Source organism: Camelina sativa, chromosome 12, assembly GCF_030686135.1.
Source record: "Camelina sativa cultivar CO46 ecotype springtype chromosome 12, ASM3068613v1".
Lineage (NCBI taxonomy): Eukaryota > Viridiplantae > Streptophyta > Magnoliopsida > Brassicales > Brassicaceae > Camelina > Camelina sativa.
The window spans coordinates 33,878,280-33,901,620 of record NC_141891.1 but is presented as its reverse complement, the minus strand read 5'-3'; the positions used below and the strand labels follow the sequence as shown (position 1 = coordinate 33,901,620).

Genomic DNA, 23,341 nt, shown 5'->3' with positions numbered 1-23,341 from the left:
GATCTCCACACTTCTCAGACATTCGGTTTTGGAGCATGGCACTGCATGCATGCGTGAGATACATCACCTCTTGTTCTGAACTGAGCTTGTCAGTGAGGATTTACTTCATCTACTTTTTGAGAGATGGAACCATTCGCACTGCCTCGATGAAAGGAAGTCTGACCTGAAGCTCTCCTACCATTGATTTTAGCTTTGCATATTCTCGCTCCTCTATCTTGGTTTTTTTACATTTTGGATGTATTACTTAATTAAATTAGTCACTTAATTAAGATATCTATTTAAAATTTAAAGCACATGTTATTATTTATTTTAAAGGTAGAAATAGAAGGCATACACAATCAAGAGATCGACAACCTTCTACATTTTTGTCACACATTACAATTATTGAAAACTTGAAAAACAACACTGTGAAATATGACCACCCCCTTCACCTGAAGATGTATGTGGTATCTTCATGGATATGGTTGTTTAGGCAGTTTCAACTGCATTCATTGAGCCCTTGGTGCAGATTGTAGAACATGCCATGACGCATTTTTCAACAGCTCCATTCACAATTTCACTTACATCTAGTCATTGAAACAAAATTTGAATGTATTACAAATATGTTCTCTTGTGCAGTATTAAAAAAAAACTTTCTATAGTGATGATAATGAGATTTAGGATTTTGCATTACCGGAGTTATGGAGAGTGGTTAGAGCACCGCAGATAGAAGATACACACCCAACATTGCAGTATTCATTCACAGCATCACCTTGAGACAAAAATCAAAACAAATAAATAATTAAATCTTGATCAGTATTTAATAACGTAACATAATAATCAATTTACCTGTGTTCTCAACAATGTCCTTAGTATATCCATTAGGACATTTCCCATTAACGATTTTGCAGCCACTGATGCTAGCACATCTTTCTCTAGAACCTCCTGCAAAGCGGCAAGAATTGTAGATATTTCTAGCAGTGGTGGAGGGACAACAGCTCTTAGCGTCAACTTGAATTTGTGCCATGAACAGACTCATTACCAGTACACTTAGAATCAATGTTTTTCCTTCCATCTTTCGATTGATTAGTTGTCTGATCACAAAATTTATGTGGAGAGTTAGCTTGTATTGATGAACTGATGATGAAACAAGGCTCGCTTAAATACCAGTTGGTCTACAATTTGCAACCACAAAACTTTCTTTGATAGCCAGGTTTATCACATGCTGGGTGGACCAACCCTATCTTAATTGTTACCTTCACCTCCGGGTGATCTCTAATAAAGACCAATCCTATCTTCTTTTTCTTTTCTTCTTGGTTAAACGGAACCAAACAGAGAATTTTGTGTTACTTAATATATTAGTTAGGATATTCCGTATAAGTTTGGCTGGTTATATTTTGTATGTTCGTGCTAACTGCTAATCGTATAATTCTTATGTACATTCAAAAAAATTTGTATACAGCTATGATGAGAGTTTATATGATGAGTATTATGTCGATACTTTTTTTTTATCAATTCTTGTGTATGAGTAGTTTTTAGAGGAAAAGATAAGAACTTAGTTTGTTGCAACGTGTTTTTCGTTTCTTCGTTTAATTTTGGGAAATTACATAAAAAAGTAGGTTTATTACTAGACTAACACGTTGAGATTTTGGACTTACTAGAATAACACATAAAAGTTTGCAAATTACTTCTATACCTGAGTTGTTTGTTTTATTACGTTTTATGCCATTCTCTTTTAAAAGCAAGATCTTAAAAGGGGAAAATAAATAGAGAATTCCAATAAAAGCAGGAATCGATCCCTTGAATCTTTGTGTTGTTTGTCTTACGAAAGTTGGGTTGAGATCGGGTTTTTTTTGAAACTATTTGGAAAGCGTGCTGCGTGGACAGAATCTGTGTGGAGTACGTTTGGCTGGTGGACCACGGGCGGAGGGCGAGTTGACGGCGAGGTGGTTTGAAGTTGAGGAGGAGGGAAATATAGCGATCTGCTGTGAGGTAAATTTCTATATCGTGGTTTAGTCTCGATTGTTTACTGTTTAGAAAGAGTTTGAGTATTTCATAGTAGGCGTTGTATTTTGTGGAAGGTTACTTATGACAATATTCATGTTCGTTTTCTGTATTCTTTTGAATTCTCTTTTCCGGAAGATTTTTGTGAGACTTCATCTTGTTTTGTTGCCAATCTAAGCAACATATTTTTTGTGATATTTGAATTAATAACCAAACTAATGATTCTGTATTCTGTCGTAGTTATGGGGTCAAGCAATGATGCGAAGAGGTATCCAAGAAGGCTGTATCCCGATGGTAATTTTCCACTGGCGATGAGAAGCATGCACCACGATTGTAGTTTGTCTAATCTAGCTGGTTTGAAAGACTTTGTTGGTGATGAGGTGTACGACCAAATAAGAAACAATTCGCAAGTGGGAGTGTTATTGGATCTAGCGGAATCCGACTACCTGTATTGTGGGAAGACCATTCATTATCTATTGTCCAATAATTTGGCAATAGACATTCCATCGGAGGTATGGTTTTTGGTTGGAGGAAAGCCGCTAAGGTTCTCTCTATATGAATATGAAGAAATTAGTGGTTTATATTGTGAGAAGATTGGTGAAACAGAGTGTGAAGTCTATCATACACCTTTATGGGCGGCTTTAAAGGTGAAAGCTTTTAATGGACCCAACTGGCAGGAGCTAGTTGACGGTTTGAGAAGCTGCCGTGGGTGGTCTGATGAAATGAAGAGGCAGATTGTTCGGTTGTATCTTGTGTATGTTGGAGTGCTTGGTTTATCAAGGATTAGTAGGATACCTCTGGAATACGCAAAAAGGGCGTTGAATGAAGAAGCATTTGATAGTTTTCAATGGGGTAGGGTTGGATTCAAGAGTTTAGTTGATTCCATCAAAGTCCTTGGGTTACGTAACAATGCTTATACCGTCCATGGATGTGTCCATGTATTGCTGATATGGGCATTTGAGAGCGTGAAGGTGCTGGGGGCTACCTACGGGCATGTAAGAGAAGGTGTAGTTTTGCCTCTGTTAAGGTGGAGAGGAGGGAGGCCAAGGAAGGATATTGAAGCCTTCATATCCGGGAGCAAACTCCTTAATAATGGGGAGGTATGCCTTCAATTTACGTATACATTATTTGTCTGCATTTTTACTTTCAGATAGCATATTTAAAGTTATGGTATCTGAAATGCAGCTTCAGGTGAAGCATTTAGTACCTAAACCTTTGGAGTTCATATATCCAGATTGGCCAGGACAGTATTCTGTGTATGGTGTAGGGGAACGTTTAAATAAGAAACTGGATAATCTGCTGTTAGACGTGATCAATGGCGAAGTGGATGAAAGAGAATGGGATTGTGTTAAAAAAAAGGAAGGGGGAACATACGAAGAAGAGGGAGAGGAGGCAACCTGTTGCAGGGGTAAGTGACGATGATTTCGTTGAAACAGCCCCAACCAGCATCAGTAATGTCCCCAAAAATGCGAAGGAGCAGAAAGAAAGTGTTGGGGACAAATGTTTAGCAGAGAAGGCGTCTGGAGATAAGCAGTCAGGTGTGCAGGGTGAAGATGGTAGTGTAAGGTTATTTACTATGGTTGAAACACTAGGGGCGAAAATGGATAATATTGAGATATCGTTTTCTAGAGCAATAGCGGAAGTTGTATACAAACTTCAAGGTATGGAGAGTAGGATGGGTAACTTTGAGAGTGACGTTCAACTATTGAAGAAAGTTGTCATCAACTCAACGGATGGAGGAGCGCATACGCAAGGACCTCGTACAATAAGAATTGACGAACCAAAAATAGAGGAGGTATGATCTGCGTACCGTATTGATGAAATTGTTACTATATATCCAGTGTTCAGGACGAAGTCTTTGTATTTATCTATTCGAGGAAACAATATTAATTTTAGTATTGTGAAGTTGTATAATTCTGTAATTATTTTGATATATGATTTTCTCCGTACACACAAATTTTGTATACTTTGTCTCTAGTTTTAACAACGTCATATTATATATCAAATGTCTTGTATATAACGTCAAATACATGTCTTTTTTTTCAAGTCATGGCTATATCAGATAAAGCATTCGGACCAGGATGGTTATAAAGTTGCTAGTTGTGTTAGGAATCCGTTAGCCATTAAGGATAAGTTCATGTGGTCTGGGAGTATTAAAATCGAACCAGAGGACAACGCAGCCGCGAGTGTAGAGCGAATTCCAAAGCAGATGGTAGACAGTTTACAGCGTGGCAAAAGAGTTCAGAGTTGGGAGACAGAGGAAGGTGATAAAAGAGCAAAGTATAATGACAAAGTAGATGGAGCAGGTGCTCAACCCGTTCCTATTAATGTTATCCATTCGATAAGTGGTGGTAACCTTGTATGGTCGGATCAAAAGTGCGAATCTGTTGTGGATTTAACCGAGGAGACCAGTACTCCTGCATCATCTCATACACTGAAAGATAAGGAGAAAGCCATGTATTTTGCACATTTGTTACAAAAGGTGTTTCCTCCCTCAAGAGAGCTTGATCTTCAATTAGTAGATCCTGTGAGAACTAACATGAGGTTAAACCCTTATGACGAATCAATGGGGGCTGCATTAATTACCCGACGTGAAAGCAACACTATAGTCCTATCTCCCGCAGTGTACGATCCTTTTATTGAGGCAAGACCTGAGAAAATTGCAAAGCTGATGTCCTTCCTAACTGATGATTTGTAAGTGTTCATTTAGAGTTGTATATAATTAGTGTTTATATTAGGATATCATCTACGATTTATAACTGATTTGATAATTTTGGTATTCAGGGCTAAAGTACCTTGCACTGGAAATGCCGAATTTTATTTTTGCCTCCTGACCCCTAAACAATTGTGGCCAACTACAACATTCGGCTGGTTATGGGATGCGGTAAGCTTCGTAGTTTTGTTCCATAACATCTAACGCAGTTAACTATGGTATACTAATGCCTGATAGATGTCACTAATGTTGCAGCACATGGTTACATGTATGCATATGTTCCTTATTAGGGGGACGCAAACGCCATCCCCATATAAAACAGATCGTATTGCTTTCCTCGATCCGTTGTTTGTTAGTATGTGGGCATTCGAATTCCCTCAAATGGAAGCCTCTAATAAATGGGTTTTTGGAGAAGGTTGTTTTGAGACGTACGTGGTGAGGTTGCCAAAATACGGAATGACACACAAGGTGTGGGTTGACGATGTAGACACCCTGCTCTTCCCATACAACCTCGATTACAACCATTGGGTAGCAATCGAAGCTGACTTAGTCCAGCGAAGGCTACGAGTTTACGATAGCATAAACAGCAGTAGAACCGACGAGATTCTATAAAAGAAGTGTAAGCCATTCGCAAAAATGATCCCACGTTTGATACAAGCATATCACCGGAGGTACAAAGATGAGAATATCGGGGCGGCGGCATTTAGTTACTACCAGGTGAAAACACTCCCACTGAACTATCAACAAGGTGACTGTGGTGTGTACACGTTGAAGTGCTTAGAGTGTATAGCTCTTGGACTAAACTACACAGGCCTGTGTGATGCGGCCATGCCTTCGATTAGGATGAAACTTGCTGCAGAAGTGTTTGATGAGGTCCCAGACCGAGACTGCTTTCTGCAACTAGATGCTACGTCGGAGACAATAGATTATCCGGAAGCTGGGTTCAACTCGGGATCCAAAAGTTGAAGAAGTTAGGTTCCATGTACATTACCGGAGCAGTATGATTTTGCAAAATTGAAGATTGGTTTTACACGTGTTGCTAATAGAAGATGTGTGTTTGGTCATGTCGTTCTTAGATTATCCGAGGTCTGGTCACTCACATAGCTCCTATCGGTTGTTTGTAAACCCTCTTTAGGTGTAGTGTTTTTTGTATATTGCAGGGTCTAGATATGTATCGTTATGACGTCTTTCTAACCAGTATTAGTATATGTTAGGCCTTTATCAGATGTGTACGTATCATCAACTAAGTAACGGCCTTATCATGGTCTGTGTACACACGTACATATATTCATCTTTGTACGTACAATCGATTCTCTAACGTTATAGACTTTATTTTTAGGTGCATGGTTGGTGCTTAGTTTCTCTCCATTTTGAGCACACTAACTTGTCCCTACTGGCAATCCTACGTACATTGGCAACATGTAGTTAGAGGTAAGATATGATGAGCGAGGCAATTAAATTGTATTCGAAGTCAGCGAACCAAAATCATCCTAACAGACTGTTACAGATCATATGGACCACCTGCATGAAAGTAATAAGCACAACCAGGAAGAATGTTTCTTCGCTACTTAATTTATCGGGCCAATACCAGCTTCGTAGACGTCCATCGTAAACTTCTTTCGGAAATTGTCAATATTGTTGTCGGTGATCTTCAAGCAATCAGCCATCAGTTTACCCATGCTCAACAGTTCTAAAACTTCATCGCAAAAGGTCCACAATCTCCCGCCCTCAAGTTTTGTCCTACTTGGCTAACCCTTTCAGCGGTAAATGGATCGACAGGGTAATTGACATCGATAACCCTCTGTCCTCAAGTAGGTACGGTATCATCATGATCACCGGCTTGATCCGGGACATTGCAAGAGTTTCTCTGGAATGGGTCATCAAAGGATCGTAAATGGAAACATGTCTCGTTTTAAGATTTATGCCCACTCCTACCCAATGCGTAGATTTCCAGTTCATTGGAGCATATATAACGTCGACATTTGTAACCCACTTCAACCTTGGTTCGTGGTGCATCCTTTCCCCATTGACGATGTCAATGAGTACTTTGTCCCACCTGAAATTCCGTTTCGCCGTGGACCTGTTGAATGCGTGGAACCTTCTTCTCAACTCGTAAAAGAGAACGGAGTCCAAAATTACGGTCCTTTGTTTTATCATTTCTTCTCCGTTTTTGTGCCATAGCGTTCGGGCAATCATCTCCATGTGCTGCAGATGCAGTTAAACGCAAACCGGTCGAATTTAAATCCAACAAAAAACCATGAACACACCTAAATCGTGTAGTTAAAGTTTAAAATATGTACCTGACTATGGACCCATTTTTGGGACGATATAAGAGTAGAGAAGAATAGGATATCTGCCTTGCGGAATCCAAAAATGGTGTGTACCCTGCGAAATATTGTAATTATGAATATCCTATATCAATGATTGAGCATATCAATTATGTGATCTGAGTAATATATACTACACTTACGCATTATCTTGTTTTATCAACTCGGTGAATTTGGCAAAGTTCCCATCATCAACAACTTCCATAGGGTCGTTTGAAACCGATCCTACTTTTATCACTATGGCTTCGGATGGTTGACTCGCACGTATCTCCATTATCACTTCTTCTGCCCATCCTGTTTCATCCACAATAATAACCGACTGCGGCACTAAATTGTCTGAGTCACCGGGAATACATTCCTCCCCTGGACTTTGATCTGGTTGACCTCTAGTCTCTTTACAGCCCTCTTCGACATCGCTTTCGTTGTGTATTGCTTGGTCTCCGGCCGTAATAAGATGTACGTACATAGATTAATTGTGACGTACACTGGACCATCTAAGTAGACACTATAAATATGGCAAATAGTCGAAATAAAAAATAAGTTTGAAATTTGAACGTCAACTGTTGTTTCTATTTATACATGTCCATCAGTTTTGTTACAGCCCTCCTCGACATCGCTTTCCTTTTGTAGTGCTTGGACTTCGGCCTAATAAGATGTACGTACATAGATTCATACTTACGTACACTAATGTCACAAATAATCGAAATCAAAAAAGTTAGACACTTGTCTCTTGTTGAGCGTCAACTGCAGTTTCATTTTCTACAGGTATTTTGGTTTTGTTACAACCCTCATTTGACTCGCCTTCTTGACGTCTTATGTCCCCTCCGTTACTGTTAAACCACTCGACTTTTCCGCCTTCTTGATGCAGTTCTTCCCCATCCACCTATTCAAAATAATGAAACTTTTAAGATGCGTGTTTGTAGTAGGAACTTGGTACCAGCTCAATTTTAACACGTTTAGATTAGAGGAGATAAACAAATAACCGAATATATATGAAACCCACAGATGGTTATCCCTTTTATGGTTACTTCCTGACCTACCATTTTGTTACAATGCAGATCAGGTTCCATTTTAGTATTCAGCTGCAGCAATATCTGTTCAATTAAAGGTGGACAATGCTTTATTACGAATATAGTGTTGTAATCTCCATTCCGTGTCAAATACTTACATTGGATATGGTTTTAGTTGGTGATAGCTCCACAGCAATGTCCCCCGCGTCATAATCTTGGCGACACTCATTAACTCCATTGTCCGGGGATGGTTCGCTCATGCCACAGTCGTAATTATCGGTTACCCACCCATTAATATGAGTACAGGTTGTATCCTACAGTCAAATATATAAAGCGTATATGATAGGTGCATAAGCAAAAACACCCCCATTAATTTGATTGAGTCGCATTCTAAAGAGGATCTTGTTGTCCATTACCTGTCCTCCAACTAAAGAATCACCACTGACAGAGTGTTGACCATCTATGGCATCCTTCGAACCATCAGTATTCCGATCACCCTGTGCACACCACGATAGCAACATAATTTAATATATGTAAGTAGTGAAAAATTACAACCCTTAAGCTATTTGTCATATCAACCTTAGCAGTGTCAGCACATCCCCTGTTTCTGACCTTCTCTCCCTTTTTTTTCATAACCATTACTGAACTCATTCTTCGAAACTTTATAGTTTTCCCACTTCTTTTTTTTGAATACTTCTTCTCTGAAACTGTATGCGAAGCATAGAAAGGTTCCCCATGTTTGTTTCTTTTAACCTCCAATAGTGCAGCTCTTATCTCCTTGCGGATCTCTGTACGTACGAAAATCTCCATGTTTGCCTAATTTTCCTTTATCAGTGCTTCTTGTTTCCTGTAGAACCGGCTTAGTTCCGCCGCATACCTTTCAAATTGGTCATCGTCCAAACGTTCATGAACAACGGGCGTACCCCCCGGTCGCACATCATGTCTCCTTGTGCTCTTCTCTTTCTTATTGTCAATTGTTGCGGTGTCTACTCTTTTCCTCTTTCGACAGTCAACTGTAACTATATCACCAATTAACCATTAATTAAAAAAAAAAAAAATTATAATGAAGCCCTTTGTAATGTATAAATGTTTTTATACCTTTCTCTTCGGGACGTGTCTGTTTTGGACACCTATCATCACCTCCCATCCATATTGCCTCATCCCATTTGTGGCCAGCTTTAATAAGATTTTCAATGTTGTCAACTTGATGGTCTTCCTCTTCGTCACGCCACGCCAATTCTCCACTATCACAATGCTCCCCACTACCAACCATCCGTCTAATAACCACCTATAATATGATTACAAAAATATATACATTTTACGAAACTTATAGTTTCAAGTCGTTTACATATTATATCAACCAAGTACATAACTGCTGTCTTGATTGGCCGCAGTTTAGCCAGATTGTGGATCGATCTTTGATTAAACGCCTGATCTTGAACGTCAGATGGTACTAATCTTGCAATTGCTGGGACAGATTGAAAAGCCAGCAGCTGGAGTGCTAGAGGAAATCCATGAACAGCAACTGATTGTTGCTTGAAAGTTTTCACTAAACTGTCTGCTGGACATTTAAATCCTGTAATAGTCTCCAGCGTCCGTTCAAATGACAACCTTCCCCATGGATATTTGAAAAGAAAATCAATATTCTTGGTCATCTCCACTGTCTTCAGATCTGGTTTTACTGGTTGCATGGCGCATGTTAGAACTCCATCAACTATTCTTATCAGCGCTAAAGCTAGTTTCTGCCACGTTTCCATTTCCTCAGTCTCCAACCTTTTTACCAACTCGGAGATCGTTGGTTCTTTGTTTTTCCCGAATAGTACATCCCAAACAGTCTTACATCCTTCATCCGTTTTTGTAGCTCTTTTCACATCTCTCTTTTTGGATAATTTCCACATTCGAGACCTGTCAACTCTGCAAATTCCTGTAATCCAAACTTGATTGGATTGCCACCAAACACAATCCACATCTCATGCCGCTTTTTGGTCACCAATTGACGGCAAACGAATCTATGAACTAGTTTACCGGAGAACAAGGTCTTGTTCGCAGGGATACAAAAAAACTGCCCAAATGGAGACTTTAACAAGTTTTCCATTTCTTTTGTTCCACTCAGCACCCTCGATATTGTAGAAAGATATTCCGGTTTTGAATACGCATTGATCTTGGTTTTGAGAGGGTAATGGTCAAGAGCAAATAACCTCCTCCGTATATCCAAGCTCAATTGAGGAACGACCTCTACTTCTTCGGGATCCATCCTATCACCAAGAAGTAACGTACATATTAGTATGTACGTACACTAAGCCAATGAACCCAAATACCAATGTCTACCAAAGTTCAAGTCTATTGACGATTAGAGTTATTTATCCTCTGGCCGCCACAAATACAAAACTATTCATCGATTTCATGACCTGGGCTACTCAAATCGATTCTTAAATGTATTTGCTAGGTACTCTTCCAACCTAATATAGAATTTGGGGGAACAATCTCTCTTCCAATTTAAAGGAAGAAGTCAAGAGAAACACTTACCTTTCTGAATCAACACCGGTGATGAAAGAGGGATCGAAACTATTCGCCTTTTTCTGATTTCACCCGACCTCCGTAATCTCTTCTCACTTAAATATCTCGTCGCCGACGTCTATTCTTGCTCCTCTTGTAGAACTTATCCCAGATCTAAACACCATAACTCAAAAAGTCAACTCGGGATGGAAAACAACACTATCGGACATCCAAATGCGACGTCGCAACTGAGGCCTCAGTTTTCCGTCTCTTACCAAGAACAAAGATTTTGCTCTACTACTAAACAATTTTAAAATATATATTTTTTTAAAACAGTGCAACGGTTGCGCTTTTCTTTAATTTTTTATTCAAATTATACAGTTCTTCAACGTTATTGGTTCATTTACACTATATATCAGCCTTTATTAGTGAGGTTAAACCATCATTCACTATTCCTTGATGTTTTATAAAGTTTTACATTGAATTGGTTTGTTAAATGAACCAATCTATTTTCCGCCAATATATAACGTCGACTATAGGGTTATAATTAAGTAGTGCATGCGATGTATCGTCTTCGCTTAACCGGCAGTTACACGTGTTAATTATCTAAATGCGATGTATCTGTATGGAATGCAGTCACGACGTTTCAAAAAGCCACAATATGTATAATCCATTTGTGTTTGTTCGCTGCTTATATAAGAAGACAAATACACACCCGGTGAAGTATGTATTCGTCTCTCAAAACCAAAATATCACCCGCAAATTAAACATAAGTGCAACAAAGTTATGGTGCATTTCGACAAGTTATCCGATCTCCAGATGTGGCGTTCTGATTGGAAGGTTTCTGTTAAGATCATCCGCAAGTGGAGAAAGAGAGAAGCGAACATTGTCACCTTTGAAATGGTTGTTTCGGATGTTTTCTTAAGTGACTCGTCTCATCATCATATTATATGCACTTAATATTAAATGATTCATACATCATGGTTGAATTTTTTCCCGCACCGTAGGGAGATAAGATGCAGGCAACAATCAGCGAGGACATGTTGCCCCAGTTCTGTGCGGGGATTGAGGAGGGTTTGTGGAAAACCTTCTCAAATTTCGTCGTCACTGACGACACATCCGCTGTGAAGGTCGTGGATTCCAACTACCGGATCAAATTCACTGCTGACACGGTTGTGAACAACATTCGTTGCTTGTCGACCAATCACTACATTGACTACGTCCCCTTCGACCAAATTTACGAACGATGGTCTCCTTGGACCCAGAACTGCTGCTTAGGTAACGTTGCATTCTTTTATTCCATTTTTTAATATCATATCCAGTACCATAATTCTAATGACATGACACCATAGACACGATGGGGGCAAGTTACTCACGTCGAACGAAGAATATTGGTGGACGATCTAACTGCTCCACGGTTTACCGAGAGAACCCGGTTGATACGGTTTTCATTGACGAATCTTGAGTGAGTCGTTTTCGCGATTATTACCTTTCACACACTTTAAAGATATAACGGGCTATTAACGTAAGGTGTCTCTGTGGGTAGGGGTCATCACTTGCAATGTGTGGGTTATGATGAAATGGTCGATGATTTCGCCCACAATTTTTGGCTATGCGGAGGCAAACCAGTTGTAGTCTTGCGATTTTGGAGAGCCAAGTTTAAGGATGGAGGTACAGATTAGGCAAATGTATTTAAAACAATTCAATCACCTTTTAAATATAAGAGTGCTACATAAACCTAATTTTGGTTACCCTTTTTCCTTATTTTTCCACACCGCAGGAAGGATGGAAGTGGTTAGTCAACCGGGTGTCTCTAAAGTGATATTTGAACCACCCTTCCCTGGTGTTAGAGATTTCAAACTCCGGTTGGAATACTATGACCAGCGCGAGCGGACTGACGACGATTCGTAGCCTATGTTTCCATTTGTCAATGTTGTTTACATTCACACCTTTTAAACTACGTCGCTGAACTCTTTATATTATCTTCATTACCTACTTACGAACAATCTATCTTACGTGGATAGGAATAATTTGATGTAAAATGTTTGTGTGTATTACGCATGATTAATTATATATTTTTATTTTTATTTGGTAAGCATTTTCCTAATACTGCCAACCTTTAATGTTAGACGTATGTGTACATTTGTGTACAAATGTTTATGTTTAATTTCAAGGGGTTTGGTCGATAATAATAACACGACAATGTTTCAAACAGTCCTTGTTTTAGACGGAAAAATGTGACTAAACCAAATATAACGTTTAAAACATGATGTTAAACAATTAACCCACAACCCAAAGTACTACTAATAAAACGACCAAACTACTTGAAAAAATAGGTCATTCTTGCTGGTATAACCAAAGTCGTAACAAACGCATTGGTCGGTTTTAATTCCATAGTTAATCCATCACTCTTGTACGCAATCAACGCCTTGATCCTTTCCAACTCCATCTGATTTTCCTTGTGCATATTTAAGATGTTAGGAATCTCCTCTTTTTGTCCCTGAAGCGCTTCACGCATTTGATTCAAACTAGTTAACTTTAGAAGATCTTCCTTCACTGTTTTCAGTTCCTCCATCATCGCTTCACCCCACCATTTAAAAATGTGATAGTCCCCATCCTGCAATTTTTTTTTTATTTTTTAAACGAAAACCTCAAGTTATGCAAATAAATCTGATCTTTATGCAACCTCGGGGAAACTGTACGTCACTTACCTCTCTATTTCTACAAGTGTAGTGGAGCCTCCCTGGGTTTGTCCTTGTAAAAGAAGGTTGTAGCTTTGGCCTTTCACCATAGTAACAAACAGCCGGGATCCAATACTCTGCATCGTCATACTCAACTGGAGTCGTGTTTGTTAAAGCAGACATTGAGATCGAAACAGAGAACGTAAATGAAGGAGAGAAAATTAAAAAAGGCACGTTCAACTATTAACAGATATTCCAACTCCTCAATCTAGTCCAGCATCCACGGTAGCGGCTCTCTCTGTCTTCCCTAAATCGATTTAATGAACCCTAATTTCACAGCTTGTGTCGTTCTCGAATAGTTATGTGTGTTTAACCGGTGAAACAACCTACACGTCATCTATACGGGGACCTGGGCTATATTTTGTGTGGCCCATTCTCGTTTGTTGGGTAGGCCTATTGGTTATATTTTGTGTGGGCCATTCACCCAGGATTATGACAATAACACGGAATGATTAAGTATAACACGTAACGTATAATTTAACCCTGTTTTCCAACGGGTTTGCTAGGGTGCTTAGTTCCCTTAGGAAGTATACTAATTGTGGATACTTAGTAAATCGAGCAAGGTTTACTAAAACAGAGTTGATGAACGACACGTTAATTAACATCATCAAGACATAGTAATTTAATTTTCTAATGAAACATACGTTTTACACAAGGGAACCAACAATACACCTAAAGGATTTCACATATAGATTTGGCAACCCACCACACTCCGCAATTTACACAGACAATGTCATAATAACGTGTGTTGGTCGATAACCTGCCCCATTTCAAACAACTACGCATGGCACAGTCTGGGAAAGGGATCAACGAACTGGAGGGATATACTAGTGAATCAGCGTACATGTTTTTACGCGCCGTCTTAAACATACACAACCGTTGGAACAGATATTCCCCGATAAGCTGTACTCCCTCTGATTGGAGTGGATAGTGATGTGCATCAAATTGGTGAAGAAAACGAACCGCCATCTGCTCGTCCCCATATAACATAGAGAAAATCCCACATGCCAGAGTGCCCTCGGCTTCTTCGGGAACATTTTTTTTTAGTAGTGCGATACCGAGCTGAATGTCTCGGTCCTCGGCAACGATCTGTAGCCCCTCGTTGTAGATTGCTATTCTCTTCCCTTCGTCTAAACATTTTTCGAAAATACGCCTGTGAATCCCTTCTTCCTGGCGTTCACCATTTGGCTTCCTTGTCGTTTGAAATGAAGAAGGATGCCAACAGATGTGGTAGATGCTGGCAACCTTCAGAACTTCGGGGGCAAGCACCGTTTCCACTCCTCGGTGACCAGCCTTTAATAATGGGGCAAGGAACCACAACCCATCACTTACGAGATGCTGGGCTATTTTTATCAAGATCTCGTCTGGCAGATCAGTCTTCTTACGCCTAGAAGTCGCCATTTTTTTGCAGTTAAGTAAACTAATAGCAATATGTGCAGATACAAATAGACGGAAACTACAGCCTGCCCACTAATAAAACCTACGATGTGAGAGGTGGTTGGGGAGTTTGGCGAAAATCCTTGGAATTTATGCTAGTTTCTATATGACGTCGTTTTAAATTAGCCTATTGTTAACTACAATTACGAAGGAACCCATTTTAGGTTTATGAGCTCTTATGCACGCCTACTCGATTAGAATTATTAAAACAAGTAAGTAGTGCGAACCACGTGTCAGTTTCGTGTTATCGGATTTGAAATTCATTATATTCGAATTAGTTAAATATTGGCTGTAACTCACCCATCAGCTAACCCTAAGCTTAGAAATGACATTTGTAGGTTCTCTGATGTGACAACTTCGAAGTGAGTCGTATTTATTATTGCTTAGATATGATAGTTTTCTCATCATTATGTTTATTTGATGTGTATCCAGTTACGTAATTATCACCACTTCCTCCCAACGAGATCAATCCAAAGGGTTGCTATTCACTTGTTTTAATTGTACGATTATTTAAGCTTGTGTACGTAGACGACTACCACAATAAATTATGACTCCCAACGTACATCAGCTTAGGTGTGGGGAATTAATTATCCTTCTGATAAAACAATACAACATGAAAGATTCTACTTATTATTAGGAGATAGCACAAGCATTCGGTCAAAAAAAAAAGTACAAGCATTCGTATCATTAAGACCATGTACAATGGGCTATTGAATCTTTTTTCAACTGTTGAATTGCTGCAATGAGCCTGTTGAAAAAAATAAAAAGATGAGGTGGATTGAACTATGTTGAATTTATTCAACATGTTGAATTTATTCAACATGTTGAATAAACTAAAATGGGTATCATTAGAGCCACATGTCAGCTCAAGAGTCAAAATACTTATTTTTATCTCATTTTATTTATTTAACATAAGTTATTGTTTAGCAAACAATTTTTTATATATTTTTCCCTATAGAAATTCATCATTTCTTTTACTTTATAAATAGAAACTTAGTTTATTTTATTTGTACATAAAAAAATGTCATTTTATATCTTTAAATAAAATATTTTTGTGAAATAGATTCTAATAATAACAATTTTAATATTCAAAATTCTACATATTATTTTCTATCTCAATTTCAATAATTATTAGAATATAAAATATAAAATAAAAATGATAGAGTAAGTTGAAAAATTAAACCATTGTACATAGTCTGACGAAATTAAACCAATATTTGAAATAGAAAACAACATTTGATTTCTATTTCTAGACATTTTTCTTCTCTCATTCCTTGGACAGTTTGACGAAAGTCTGCATTGTTTCTGTATGGGTTCCGGAGCTTTCTCCTTCTTGGGCAATTGTTTCAATTTGTGTCCCATCCTGTCCCATCACATTGTTAATGTGGTAATGTGCTGCAAACTCACATCTATAAGTTAAAAAAAAAATGTACATGTGAGACTGTGAACAATATGAACACATATGCTTTCATACCAATTATTAATATAATATCAACTTACATATGCTTGTGATGTACAAGTCCTTCGAAATCTGCTCGAATGAGGAATCTAGAAGACGCTTCGGTGTGTACAAGACATGGTACGCCTACACACATTTACGTAATTGAGTTGCTAGACAAATTACATGTACTTGCTTCTATCATAATATTAATTTACTCTGACGTACCTTCATAACTCCCAACCTTAATGAACCGGAAGACACAAAACACTAGTTCGGATTTGTGGAGAACATGACATCCCTTTGATTCCCAATCAGAGAGGAATTGATGGGCATAGAAGTCTGTGAGACGACATTTGATACTTTCATTCCTGCATTAACGCACAGTTGCTATCAAAGTTAAATCTATGAAGTTCATATATATATATATTACTATGTTTATAGCATAATAGGTCCTTAACCTGCCATTCAGGAGAGTGAAGACAACTTCAATACACCTGCCATCGTAACGTCTTCTTATGACGTCCACATTTACGATGCATCCACAAACATCTAGCGCGGGGAAAAAAAAATTCGAGATGTAACGTTTATTTTGTATTTTTTCCAAATGATACACTTAAAACCGACGTTCTAAACTGACCAAACGACCACTAAATGAATCTCAGCAACCATCGCAAGTTCATAATTTCACGGACATTAATATATACATATTAAAGAAATTATAGATAAAACATACCGAAAGATAAGGGATGAGTAACTCTGCCACTAGTTATATCATCGATATCCTCGAAGCGGAAGTAATTTTTAGATTCAAAGGTTCGATCACATCCATGGTTGACTCATGCGTAAACTTGATTTGGTATGGGTGATGAGTATTCCTCTCCTTGAAAGTTGGATTGATTAACTTAAACTCCCGAATATTGTACCAGGTACCGATTTCAGGGTTTGGCGGGATATTTGGGTATTCACCCTGTAGAAACACCACTTCGATTGTGGAACCCTTCATAACAGATAAATTGTTATACATCAAAAACTGTTGGATTTAGCGAAATAAGGAAGACTTGTTTAACTAACCTCTTCATCCACAAGTAGGAGAACCTGTTTTACAAAGCATTGGCGAACCGACCAAGCGTTCAACACCTTGGCGTGGATACACCAACACCAATTCCTTCTCTCGCGGTCCAGTTCAGCAATACGATCGGTTCTGAAGCTCGTGGTGATCTCAGATTTTGGATCTCTCTTACTTTAAACCGTGTTAGGAAAGACGAAGGTTGAGAGCAATTTAAATATTTACGAAGAGCCACACCTCAAAACCACGCGGCCTTTCGACTTTCCATGGTGTCAGTTTAATAAGACCCCAAATGTACGTACGTTCCCAATGTAGTATACGTACATATATATTGTTTGTATATATACAACACTAACAAATAACCGGGAATCATAAATTAAGAACGAGATCCCGACCAAAAGGAAAGAGGATATTGCTAAGCCGACACCTTAACCATTAAACTCTTAAATATTAACAAGCATCGATAGACCATAATTTTGTTTCCCTCAATTCGAAACCCTATACCATAATTGTGATAAACACTTCAAGATATGGTTTAATCGGGCTTGTTTTAAATAATATTGGGTTATTAGCGGTTTCAGATTTACAAGCAGAATAATGGTAGATCAAATATTTAGCTGTTCATGTCCAGATTAAGGGTGAAGAGAAGGTAGACAATTTATGCATGTATTTCTCATGCATTAACCACAAAAAGACAAATAAACTAAAGTTAAAAATAATATCTATCTTGAATGGTAACTTATAAAGTGATAAGAGGACTTGATGCTTTTCACCCTTGATCTGCACTTGAACAGCCACATATTTGATTTATAAAGTGACAAGAGAACTTGATGCTTTTCCCCATTCAAGGCCTTACTCGTGTAAATTTATTTGTAAAATATGCTAGTACGGAAACGTGTCTTTTTCTACAAACCGGATTTGAGTCGAATTATATACGAACTACACAACTTATCCACTTTCACGTCCGGAACAGCCAATAGCTATTGCATTAAATGCGACAAGTACATGCAGGGATTTGACATCTTCTTTTGTGGAAAGTCGTTCTTACTTAAATTTTGAAATGACCATTTTCTCATCATTGTGTTTACTGAACACTTTTTAAGCAAGTAATAATTATAAACTTTGCCCAACGAGTACAGTATATTTTTTATCTGAACGAAATATATTTTTGGTTACCGAGACGACGAGAGAACAACCTTTATCGTGTGAACCAGTATGATGTTGCGTAAGCATTACGTACTCCTTTTCCCAACTAATACAGTGTAACTTATACTTTATTATGCATTGTGCTAAAAGGACACGTAGAGTAATTATAGTGTACAGTATATATACAAATTTCACCACCTAACTCCTCTGTTGTTGAAGCATATATAATAACTACGATAACAAAATCTCTAAAAAAGAAAAAATGGCGAAAGCACACAATAAGCTCCCATATCTCCCTGATGATATTTTACTCGAAATCTTTAGGCTTCTCGCAGTAGATGGGCTGTCGCACTTGCTCCAATTTTAAAGTCGGGTTGGCGAGGACTGAAGACGGTGCTCGACCCCTATGTTCTAAAGGATGCAAACATCTACAACATCTGTTGGCATCCGTTATTGATCCAAGCGTCAGACGACCCAAATGGTGGCCCTCAAGATAAAGGGATTCATAGGCGTATATTCAAAAAATGCTTCAAAGCTGGAAACAAAGTTGCAATCTACTACGAGGGCCTCCGGATTGTTGCAGAGGAGAGAGACATCAAGCGAGACATTTCTGTTCTATCTCATAATGTTCCCGCAGACGCTGAGGCAACACTGGCATGTGGTATCTTTTCTATGTTATATGGAAACGAACAGATGGCGGTTCATTTTCTTCACTTATTTGATGCACATCACTTTCCTCTCAAATCGCATGGGGTCAGATTTGTCGGCAAGTCTGTGTTTCGCCTGTTGTTTACATACCAGGTGGCACTTCAAAACACGTTCATAGATAAACTAGTCTATCTATCTACTCACCTGATCCCTAACCCGGACTGCGCCGCCATCTGTTGTATCCAATCCGGTTTCTTCTCTATAAACTTTCGAGATTACGACATCTTGTGTACTAATTGCGGACTTTGGTGGTTGGCGAAATCTATATGTGAAATCCTTTAGTTTTTAGTTTTTTGTTGTAATGTACTGTTGTATACGCCTGGTACGTACATCGATAATTTGTAGGGTATGTTATTATGAAGTATGTATAAGTAATACGAACGACGGAGAGGTTCATGGTTATCTCATATTCTGGTTGTCAGTTATTTGATTCCCGTTTGATAATAGATCATTTATATTAATTTGACATTGTCAGCACGAACTATGTATTTATGGTAATTGCAGCGTGTATGGTAATTAAATAAAAGAGAACGATATGTACGGGACTAGTCCATGTGTACGTACACGTCTCACACAATACAACTAGTTTGGCACCGTGTACACCTATGTATTTATGTACGATGCCTGGTTTCAGTGTACGTACATAAATGCATAGTTGTGGCAAGGTGCTAGATGCCATACGTCTGTGTACGATGGCGGATAACACTAAATAGAATACATTCGTTGATTATAAAATAAACTCCAGCAAAGACCGGATAACATTTCGAGGTTCCAAAAAGAAAAAAAAACAACCATCAAGTACATAATATTTCAACATTAAACTAGTTGGGGACGGGAGTCACTAAGGTTAAGCCGCAAAAATACATGAAAAGAGGTGCTTAAAAGAACGAGCGCAACTCCTGTGCATACCAGTAGAAAAAACAGGACTTACACCCAGTGAGGTAGCTACTGCAAGTACACCTACGGTGGTGGAGGACAGAAGGCGACGATCTCACTTCAAAAAGGGGACCACGGAGATGGAGGTTCGCAACATGGAACATAACCAGGCCAGCGACTTCAACGGTGGTGTTCATGTGAGGGACCATGCACCAGAAAATATTGCCAAACGCCTCGGCTTCTATCACTTGGCCGGTAAACGTTGCGAACAGCACATAAGCGAAGTTCGCATACGGATCCGTTGGTGCAAAAAAAAGTAGCAGCACCATACCTTCAGCAACGGTCGGGGAGTTTGAAGCTAGCCTGACACCCTCAAGATAGTTCGCTACAATGTGGCCCCTGTAGAGGAGAAGCTCAAAGTAGGGCCTGAACTTAGACTCCATAGTGATGAACTGTGGCCATGACACAAACGGACGAAGTTGAACAGTTTGGATGTCGACAGTGTTCAGCGCTTCGACCAAGGCGGAGATTGGAGTGACATATACGGGGATGAAATTGACAAGGAGGCTTGTAAGGTTTGGCAGCTTGATGGCCAGGAATATCTCGTTTGGAGGGGTGTTCATTGTTTTTTTTTTTTCGAGACGATATGGGCTGTGGATGGTATTTGCTATGTATAGGGAAGAAAACATCTTCTTACGTACACACCTCTATATATAGAGAGAACAGTGGTAATTTTTTTTTTTACTATAACAGGTAATTAACTCGAACTAGTTTAACAGTAAAATGTAATGATTGTATAGGAGTATATTTATATAAAAATGTTATGATTTAAGTCTGTTTAGCCACGCTAAAAGTATTAAACAAGCTATGTTGGTTCTTTGGTACTCGTGTACGTATATAAGTAAAATTACATAACTGATATTTGACATCTACAACCCTGCAAGTCATATCGATTGACTTATATGGACGTCAAATCAGTTGGCCATTGCATTAAATTGGCAACATGTCATTGCATTAAATACGACTACTAATAGATACAAACCTATGGAATTTCCCAATATTATATATTAAATATAGTGGTTTCAATTTTAAGTATAAAAGGGTACAATTCAATACAAGCTACACAGGCATGTAACTGTTGATGGAGGCCTTAGCCATGTATCGTACAGAATAAGATATTCGAGGAAATATCAGTTTGCATGGAACTAAACATTTTACTATGTTCAGCTTGTGGAGAATAGGAGAGCAACCTAAAGTGTATTGAAAAATCTAGCATATTGCTTCATACCTATGCTTTGCATGTGTTATCAACTTCGTTAAATATATTTGTGTACGAAAATTAAATCAATTGTCCAGTTATCACATCTGACAAAGTTCGTAGTTAGCTTTATTATCTTGTCTTATTCTGCAAAGGTGCATCGCTGACAAAATACTTCGTTTAATATTACGATTAGAAAGGATAGGAGATAAGGTGTACACGGAAACGAGGAAATGCAAACATGTTTCGTTATAACTACCAAAACATTAGACTAATTCGGCGAGCGCACCACCACATTGTGCATTTCTTGCAAGGATGCTTGTAAGGGCCCACCATAGTGTCCACGTCTTCCTCCGTCATTGAGAGCACGCATTTTATTGCGCACGAAGGAGTTGTTATTTCCCCATCATCAGGGTAGTCAAAAAACACACCATTAGTTGTATTGTGTAATGTTCCATAGTGAATAAGCTCAGTGATGAGTTCTTCACACATATCTCCAACCTCTTTAGAGTCAAGTGGGTAGTGTTTTATAGAAAACAGCCGAAGCAAATGACCCGCCTGGACTCCGGACCCTTTACAGATGCACAACATGGTAGACGCAAGAGTAGCGTCGGCATGTGTTGGTACGTTACGCAGGAGTAAATTTACAGCCCCTTCAATGTCCCCATCTTTTGTTGCAAGACGAAGGCCTTCATAATATATGGCCGTTGGATTATCCGCATTAAGGCACCTTTCAAAAAACTTCATGTGTCGACCACCAAAAAATGATATCATCGGGGTCACTGCACATGTTGAAGATGTTTGCCTCTTTCAAGACGTCGGGACGGTAAACTATAGTTTTGCCTCTATTTCCGGAACGTAGGAGTGACTTCATGTACCACCATTGTTTTTCTGCCATTAGTTTAGCTATTCGCGCCAACAGATCGTGAGGAAGATTTGGGTTGGTCATCATTGTAATGAAAGTATTATGTGCACATAGGAATGCAAACTTAAATAATACGAACTTGTTGATATGGTTGGGGAATTATTTGGTATGGATATAAATGATACTTGATATAACTGCGTGACAAGATGGCGAGGTGACATCAAACCACTAATTATTATATTTTTCAACATCCACTAACAAAATAGATGGAATGTCGTTTTGGGAATCTTAATGGGCCGTTAATATTTTAGGCCTCTTTATATCATAACCATATTAGATCCCCCATTTCCTATTAGTATACACGTGTCATAACCATATTACGTATTTGAAGTCTACTATAATCTACTATCTCAATCTTGATTATTCAATACCCGCTCAGCTTAACGTAGTGGCAGACATGACACCAGTTGGCAACTGCGATGTGACATATGATACCCGCAAAAGTCTTATATATGAAGACGTAGAAGAGTTGTTTTACAATTAAGTAGAGGGATGTGACTTATATCTCATCGATGTGTCTTGATGAGTACGTTTAATATGATGTATTTGTAATCATTACTAAGTTACGAAATCTGGTCACAATTGTACTAAACGACCACAGTGTGAACTAAATAAGTTTCTGGTTAGCATTCTATATATAATAATTAAAAAACCTGTAACTCCCACCCACAACTCTCCCTTTATTTAAGGATGTAGGTATTGAACACCCTCCATAAGTTGCAACACATACGAAACATTGTTTTAGAAAAAGCAAGTGAAAATGCCGCATGCAACTGAAGGCAGGTCGTCAAGGTGTAGAAACAGCACTCTCTCCTGAAGTTTTAACGGTTGCTAACATCTTCAACTTATGCTGGCATCCGACGACGTTCCAAACACCATGGAACCCAAATGGTAGAGTCCAAAATGAAGGGATCCATAGGTATCTTCGAAAAATGCCTAGATGCTGGCAACAAAGTGGCAATTTTTTTCGAAGGTTTGCGGGTTGTTGCCGAGGTGGAAGACATTAAGCAAGGTATCGCACTTCTAACTCCTAACGTTCCCGCGGAACCTATATCGACACTAGCTTGTGAGTTTTTTTCTATGTTAGTTGGGAACTGCGAGATGGCAACTCATTTTCTTGAACTGTTTGATTCACATCACTATCAACTTAAATCGGAACGAGCAAGGTTTCTGGCCAAGGGGTTGTTCCGGTTGCTGTGTACATATCAGACGGC

General features: G+C 38.7%; 4 protein-coding genes across 4 annotated transcripts; 2 read left to right on the top strand and 2 right to left on the bottom strand.

Moving 5' to 3' along the window:
• Positions 1-277: 277 nt before the first annotated feature.
• Positions 278-1,171, bottom strand: LOC104724189 (putative thionin-2.4). The gene is made up of 3 exons (XM_010442638.3): positions 829-1,171; positions 674-751; positions 278-566 (listed from the first exon to the last, which is right to left on the bottom strand). Exons 1-3 carry the CDS (start codon positions 1,052-1,054, stop codon positions 469-471), a joined length of 402 nt encoding a protein of 133 aa, XP_010440940.2. The 5' UTR covers positions 1,055-1,171; the 3' UTR covers positions 278-468.
• Positions 1,172-2,225: 1,054 nt separating this feature from the next.
• On the top strand, positions 2,226-2,982 carry LOC147933018 (uncharacterized). The gene is made up of 3 exons (XM_087477258.1): positions 2,226-2,495; positions 2,577-2,881; positions 2,955-2,982. Exons 1-3 carry the CDS (start codon positions 2,226-2,228, stop codon positions 2,980-2,982), a joined length of 603 nt encoding a protein of 200 aa, XP_087333384.1.
• Positions 2,983-11,315: 8,333 nt separating this feature from the next.
• Positions 11,316-12,440, top strand: LOC147933017 (uncharacterized). The gene is made up of 4 exons (XM_087477257.1): positions 11,316-11,432; positions 11,537-11,778; positions 12,076-12,200; positions 12,310-12,440. The coding sequence occupies exons 1-4, from the start codon at positions 11,316-11,318 to the stop codon at positions 12,438-12,440; spliced, it is 615 nt and encodes a 204-aa protein (XP_087333383.1).
• Positions 12,441-12,849: 409 nt separating this feature from the next.
• LOC147933016 (uncharacterized) lies at positions 12,850-13,393 on the bottom strand. Its single transcript, XM_087477256.1, has 2 exons — positions 13,241-13,393; positions 12,850-13,146 (listed from the first exon to the last, which is right to left on the bottom strand). Exons 1-2 carry the CDS (start codon positions 13,391-13,393, stop codon positions 12,850-12,852), a joined length of 450 nt encoding a protein of 149 aa, XP_087333382.1.
• Between the last annotated feature and the right edge of the window lie 9,948 nt (positions 13,394-23,341).